Below are 6,899 nucleotides of genomic sequence, written 5' to 3'. Positions count from 1 at the left end.
GTGCGCCACCACTGCCCAGCTACTGTAATGCTTTTACTGGATGTAACAACCCAAACCAAATATTTTTTGTTTACCATTTTGCTAGGCAAGTGATCAGATTTCTTTTTTAAAAAATGTTATTTTTTTTTAGAATTTCATACAATGTATTTTGATCACATTTTTTCCAACTGCTCCCAGACCTACTTCCACCTCTGTATTTACCCAACTTTGTATCTTTAAATTTTTTTTAAATTTATTTTTATATGAGCTAGATATACAGAACAGCACTTGGGATTCAGAGGCAGGTGTATCTTTGTGAGTTTGATGCCAGCCTGGTCTAGTGAGTTCCAGGATAGCCAGAGCTACATCGTAAGAACCTGCTCCCCCCCCTAAATATTATGTATATGGGTGTTCTGCTTACATGTATGTCTGGACACCTCTGGTGTGCAAGTGCCCACAGAAACCAGAAAGGGTGTTAGATCCTCTAGGACTAGAGTTGTTGTCAACCATGTAGGTGCTGGGAATCAAATCTTGGTCCTTTGGAAGAGCAAGCAGCCAGTGTTTTAACCACTTAAAAAAAATCTCATCAAGTCCAATTTGTGTTATGGGGCCCCGGAGCCTGGTGGATCTGACTCTGTCTCCCAGCAGCTCTGGCTACCAATAGCTTATGCTCACCTCCCTGCCCCCCCACACACACTCTGCTTTGTTCTGAGATTTTTGTCTGTCTTGAACTTGGATAAGTCCTGTGTATTGTGTCCTAACTGCTGCGAGTTTCCCATGTTTGAGAGCACAGCTGTTATGGCTGGCCTGTTGTATTCATCTGCTGCCTCTGTTGGTTTTTCTACCCTCCTTTCACATAAAGGTCCCTGAGCCTCTGGGGAAGGGACACAGTATAGATATCCAGTGGAAGCTGAGTACTCCAACATCTCTTATTTTCTTCAAGTTGACCAGTTGTGGGTCTCTGTGCTAGTCATCATCCATGACAAGAATAAACTTCTCTGGCAAGAGTTGAGAAATGCACTAATCTATGGGTATGCAGTAAGTCATTAGGGCTCAGTTTAATCCTGTGTTCTTTTAGCAGCATAATAGTAGCAGTTCTTCTCCTATATTTTTTAACCATACCCTGTGAGCAATTTACAAATCTCAAGATAAGAGTTTATAGTATAATTTTAAGAGACTTTTTTGAGAGAAGAGTGCAAAGAAATTACAGAGACAAAATATTTTTGGTGGAAAGTAGAACCTTAGATAAGAGACTTTATGAGTGTAGAGCAGAGCAAGTTTACTTGTAAGAGATTTGGAGATGAATTGTTTGTGTAGTTGTTACAGTCTGTGAGAACTTGGAAATTAAGTGTGCCATGTTTTAGAGCATTGATCAGTAATGAGGCCAAGCTGTAGTAATAAAATCTGAGTCCATGGAAGAAGAGAGAGATAGTCACAAAATGGAACCCTGTGTGAGTGTGTTCCTATAAGCTCCAAGAGGGAGCTGAGAGTTGAAGGCTGCAGGCAGAGACAGCCAGGAGAGTGCAGGAAGCCAGTAAGCATCTTTGTATGACTTTGTGGTATTCCTTGGCTCGAAACTTACAGAACACCTTTTCATCTGAGCTGTAATACTTATACTCACCATTAAAGGATTACTTCATTTAAACTTTTATATGTGTGCACACATATATATGTATATATATATAATATATATATATATGGAAGCTTTTATAGTAGTAGGTTTCCATATGAATTTTTCAAAAGGCCTTTAAAGTTATTCCTTCCCATATTTCCTCCTTTATCCTGTCCTTCCATCTCCCACTTCATTTATCATGTATCTTGTTTGCGTATCCAGTCTGTTAGCTTATGCCTTTTTATAGGTGAGTTGAGTTCATTAATATTGAGAGATATTAAAGAAAGACGACTGTTGGTTCCTCTTATGTTTGTTTTTGTAGGTAATTTTAGATTCATGTGGTTCTCTCTTTTGACTTTGTTGTGAAATGCTTAATATCTTGTCTTTTCTTTGGTGCGAGTACCTTCCTCTTGTAGTTTTCCTTATAGGATCTTCTCTAGGGCTGGATTGGTAGATAGATACTGTTTGAATTTGTTTTGTCCTGGAATATCTTGGTTTCTCCATCCATGGTAATTGAGAGTTTTGCTGAGTATTGTAGCCTGGGCTGGCATTTGTGTTCTCTTAGAGTCTGTATGATCCCTTCCTTACCAAGATCTTCTGGCTTTCATAGTCTCTGTTGAGAAGTCTGGTGTAATTCTGATAGGTCTACCTTTGTATGTTATTTGACCTTTTTCACTTGCAGTTTTCAATATTCTTTCTTTTCTCTGTGTGTTTAGTGTTTTGATTATTATGTGAAAAGAGGATTTTTCTCTTCTGGTCCCATTTATTTGTTGTTCTGTAGACTTCTTGTACCTTTATGGCCATCACTTTAGGTTGAGGAAGTTTTCTTCTATGATTTTGTGGAAGATATTTTTATGTCCTTTGAGCTGGGAACCTTCCTTCTCCTCTATTCCGATTATTCTTAGATTTGGTCTTTTCATTGTGTCCTGAATTTCCTGTCTTGGGTTAGGAGTTTTTTATGTTTTGAATTTTCTTTGACAGTTGTATCAATCTCTTCTACGGTACCTTCTACACCTGAGACTCTCTTCTATCTCTTGTACTCTGCTGGTGATACTTACATCCGTAATTCCTGACCTCTTTCCTAGCTTTTTCATCTCCAGGTTTGCTTCCATTTGTGTTTTATTTATTGTTTCTACTTCCACTTTAGTGTCTTGGATCACTTAATTCAATTCCTTCACCTGTTTACCTGTGTTTTCCTGTATTTCTTTCAGTGAGTTATTGATATCCTCCTCAAAGGGCTCTATTATCTTCATGAGATAGGATTTTAGGACAGATTCCTGATTTTCAGGTGTGTTGGTGTATTCAGGGCTCGCTGTGGTGGGAGAACTGGGTTCTGATGATACCCACATATTTTGGCTTCTCTTGCTTATGGTCTTGCTCTTACCTTTCGCCTGGATATCCCTGGTGTTTGTTGGTGTAGGTGACTGTAGTCTGTCTCTTTTGTCCCTGGGTTGCTTCAGGTCTCCCGGTAGGCCTGCAGCCCTGGCTGTATCTGACCACGTGTGTGACCTTCCAACTGGGGGCTCTTCACAAGGGCAGAGAAGCTGCTGATCTGTTGCCCTGGCTGCAGTAGATCACCTGGGAGGCTTTTAGGCAACTGCTCTGAGTGCAGCAGGTCCTCTAGGATGGATGGGGGTAGGTGTCTTCGAAGGAGCAGACCAACTAGGGGTCTGCCCCAGCAGCAAGGCCTGGGTGGAAGAGATGGAAGGGACGGAAGGAGAGGGGTATTCGGGAGGGTAGGGGTTTGGTGGATGATGGGTCCCGAGTACACCAGGCTCTCAGCAGCAGCTCCAGTACTTGGGGATATGTGTGGGGCGTTCTTACCAACTGTTCTGAGTGCAGTGGGTCCCCTAGGATGGATCAGGATATTTCTCAGACATTTACCATTTTTATATTTTAAGAATTTCCTGGCTGGGTGGTGGTGGCGCACGCCTTTAATCCCAGCGCATGGGAGGCAGAGCAGGAGGATTTCTGAGTTCGAGGCCAGCCTGGTCTACAGAGTGAGTTCCAGGACAGCTAGGGCTACCTAGAGAAACCCTGAAAGGATTTTCTGTTAGTTTTTTGACCTAATTTTTAACTGGGTTGTTTGTTTTCTTGATGCTAAGTTTTATTTTTTTAGTTCTTTATTTATTCTAGACATTAACCCTTTGTCAGATATGTAGTTAGCCAAGACTTTTTTTTTTTATTCATAGGCTACCTCTTAACTCAAATGATAATGTCTCTTGCTAGACAGAAGGGATTTGGTTTCATGATGTTCCATTTGTCAGTTGTCGGTTTCAGTACCTGTGCTATTAGGGTCCTGTTCAGAAAGTCCTTCTCTGTGTGTAGAAATTGAAACTTATTCCCTAGTTTCTCTTCTAGCAGATTTAGGGTATCAGGTTTTATATTGAGGTATTTGATCCATGTTGGAGTTTAGTTTTATTCAGGTTGATCAATAAGGATCTAGTTTCTTTCTTCTATGCATAACTATTGAGTTTGACCATCACTATTCGTTGAAGGTGTTGTCTTTTCTGCACTGGTATCTTTGGCCTCTTTGTTAAAAATCAGGTGGCTGTGTATGTATGGATTTGTATCCAGGTCCTTAATTCTATTCCATTGATCAGTGTGATTTTTTTATTTTAATACCATACTATTTTTTATTTTAAATTTATATTACTCTGTAGTATAACTTAAAGCATGGATGATGATTCCTTCAGCAGTTCTTTCATTGATCAGGATTGTTTTGGTTATCCTTTGTGCTTCTGTATGACATTTACAATTATTTTTTAAAAATTCTATGAAGAATTGTGGTAGAGTTTTGATGGGATTAAGCTGAACCTTAATTTGGTAGAATGGTTATTTTCACAATATTAATTTTACCAATCCACAAACATGTAGAAATCTTATTTTCTGGTATCAAATTTTTAAATACCAGTCACAAAGGGACTTTCAACTTCTGTCAGTAATCTCTTGTAATATTTTCCATATATAATTGAAGTCCCAACTTGAATGTTTTGTATCTCTTTTTTATATAACCTGAGAAGTTTTTATATGGATGGTTATTTATGTAGCCCTGGCTGGCTTGGAATTCATATGGAGACCAGGAAGGCCTCAAACTCATAGAGATCTGTCTGAATTTGTCAAAGGTGTATGCCACCATTCCTGGGCTGTTTTTAAGACTCGGAGTAGCTATTGATATTTTTTCTAACTTAAAGAAAATACTGAATATTTATTGATTTACTTATTTATGTTTTTTATTACAGACAAAATATCTTCATGTACTCTGTTACAACCTCGGAGTAGAAACAAGCAAGCAGAATAAATTCAAAGAGAGCTCATTCTGGCTTAGGTAATGTAAAAAAATGAAAATTCAGAAATATTATAATAGAGATCAGTTCATATTTACTGTGTAGCACTTTGACCATTTAAACCTTTTCTGACTTCAAAAGCCAGCATGTCAAATTTATTTGCTTCTTTAGCATGTATTATTCAGAATTCTCTAGAGGAATAGAACTGATAGAAAGTATATATGTTATAAAGGGAATTTATTATAATGACTTATAACTAATATTGGTTCTTTGCACATTGGAGAGGCAAAGAAGCTGGTTGCTGTTCCATCCGTGAACCTAGATGCCTCAGTAGTTTCAATCGGGTGCCAAAGGCATTGAAGATTCCTCAGGGAGTCACTAGTCTTCATTTCACAGTAGAACCTGATGAAGGTGGATTCTGATGTCAGCAAAGAATGGTTGCAGCAACAGAGTTAGATGAACTCACTAGCAAGAAGCAAAAGCAAGGAGGCAAGCAGCAATGCTTTTTTCCAGGACCTCATCACTATCTGAGTTTTAGCCAGTGTGGGAACTCACAGGAAGACTGTAATTCCTTCAGTTAATCTTTCCTGGAAATGCTTGCACATTCCCAAATAGGGACAGATCCAGTTAAGTTAACAACCAAGATTAACAGTCACAAGTCCACCTCTTGTCAACTTGACACCCAACTGTATATTTTTATGTAATGCTTGATTTCCAAATGAAAGCTATAGCATGCTGGGAATTCTACCTAATATGATAGAATTATCCTCCATATAAGTGAAAACACAAAATTCCCTTGAGGGATGACCAGTTTCTTAATATCCTATAACTTAAACATGACAATACAGATTTAACAACACCTAACTACTAATGTTATTGATGCTACATTAAATGGTGTGGTAGTTTGAATGGAAACAACCCTGTCTTAGTGACTGTTGTATTGCTGTGAAGAGACACTATGACCAAGGCAACTATAAAAGAAAGCATTTAGTGGACTGGCTTAGAATTTTAGAGGGATATTCCATGATCATCATGGGGAGCATGGCAGCAGGGAGGCAGGCACAGAGTAGCTGTGAGCTGATATCCTGATCTGCAAGCAGAAGATACACACATAACATACATACAAACATACATAGATAGAGTGAGACTGGACCTGACATGGATCATTGAAATCACAAAGCCAATCTCCAGTGACATACCTCCTCCAACAAGGCCACAGTTACTAATCCTTTCTAAGCAGTCTACTAACTGGGAACCAAACATTCAAGTATCTGAGCGTATAGAAACTATTCTTATTTAAACCAATATATCCACCCATAGGGTCTTATATTTTAATATTTAATCTCTTGTCTGTGCACCATTTTGCGAAAGGCTAGGAGATGTGGCCTTGTTAGAGAACGTGTCACTGAAGGCAGGCTTTGAGGTTCCAAAACACTTACGAGATTCTAAGTATGCTCTCTCTAACTTGTATTTGTCGATCAAATGTGAGTTTTTATTTCTTCCTTCTCTCTGCTATCTTGAACTCTAACCTTATAAAACTGCCAAGGTCCAGCCTCAGCTTGGAGAGGAGTTCCTGAGGAAGGGGTGTTTGGGAGTGGTGGAAAAACGACTCGAAGTCAATTGTGGGTACAAGCTAACAGCTCTGTAGTCTGCTTGAGATGGCTCCCAAGGCAGCTTTGTAGATAGCTCTTGCTTCTGTAGTCTGTTTGAGACAGCTCTCTCTGCTGAAAATGGCTCTCTTTGCTTGAGATAGCTCTTGGGTTTTCTGACCAAAATCAGAAATCCTGCTAGAAAAATTTCTAAAAGAACACTAATAATTCTCTGGATAGCTCTTTGGTTTTCCAACCAAAGTCAGAAATCCTGGTAGAAAAATTCTAAAAGAGCTATGTTTGTTCTCCAAGCAGTTTTCTCAGGGTAGCGCTCTCTCCCCGCCCCCCTCTTCTCTCTCCCCCCCTCTCACTCTCCTCCCTTCCCCCCATCTCAGACCAAAGGCCAGACTTTTATTTAAATATCAATTCAGT

At 39.3% G+C, this 6,899-nt stretch overlaps 1 protein-coding gene and 2 non-coding genes across 3 annotated transcripts in view; 1 reads left to right on the top strand and 2 right to left on the bottom strand.

The window, feature by feature from the left end:
- Tex11 (testis expressed 11) overlaps positions 1 to 6,899 on the top strand; it is a 219,480-nt gene that overhangs the window by 56,102 nt on the left and 156,479 nt on the right. Inside the window, exon 8 of the mRNA XM_031368858.1 lies at positions 4,834 to 4,919. Within this exon, the coding sequence (XP_031224718.1) occupies positions 4,834 to 4,919 (86 nt within the window). The remainder of the gene's footprint in view (positions 1 to 4,833; positions 4,920 to 6,899) is intronic.
- Positions 6,635 to 6,697, bottom strand: LOC116096053. Its single transcript, XR_004120818.1, has one exon. It is a non-coding gene; the product is annotated as a U7 small nuclear RNA (small nuclear RNA).
- On the bottom strand, positions 6,711 to 6,772 carry LOC116096060. The gene has a single exon (XR_004120822.1). It is a non-coding gene; the product is annotated as a U7 small nuclear RNA (small nuclear RNA).

The sequence above is a fragment of the Mastomys coucha genome, chromosome X (genome assembly GCF_008632895.1).
Source record: "Mastomys coucha isolate ucsf_1 chromosome X, UCSF_Mcou_1, whole genome shotgun sequence".
Lineage (NCBI taxonomy): Eukaryota > Metazoa > Chordata > Mammalia > Rodentia > Muridae > Mastomys > Mastomys coucha.
The sequence above is the reverse complement of the archived record's forward strand: the minus strand, read 5'-3'. Positions and strand labels throughout refer to the sequence as shown.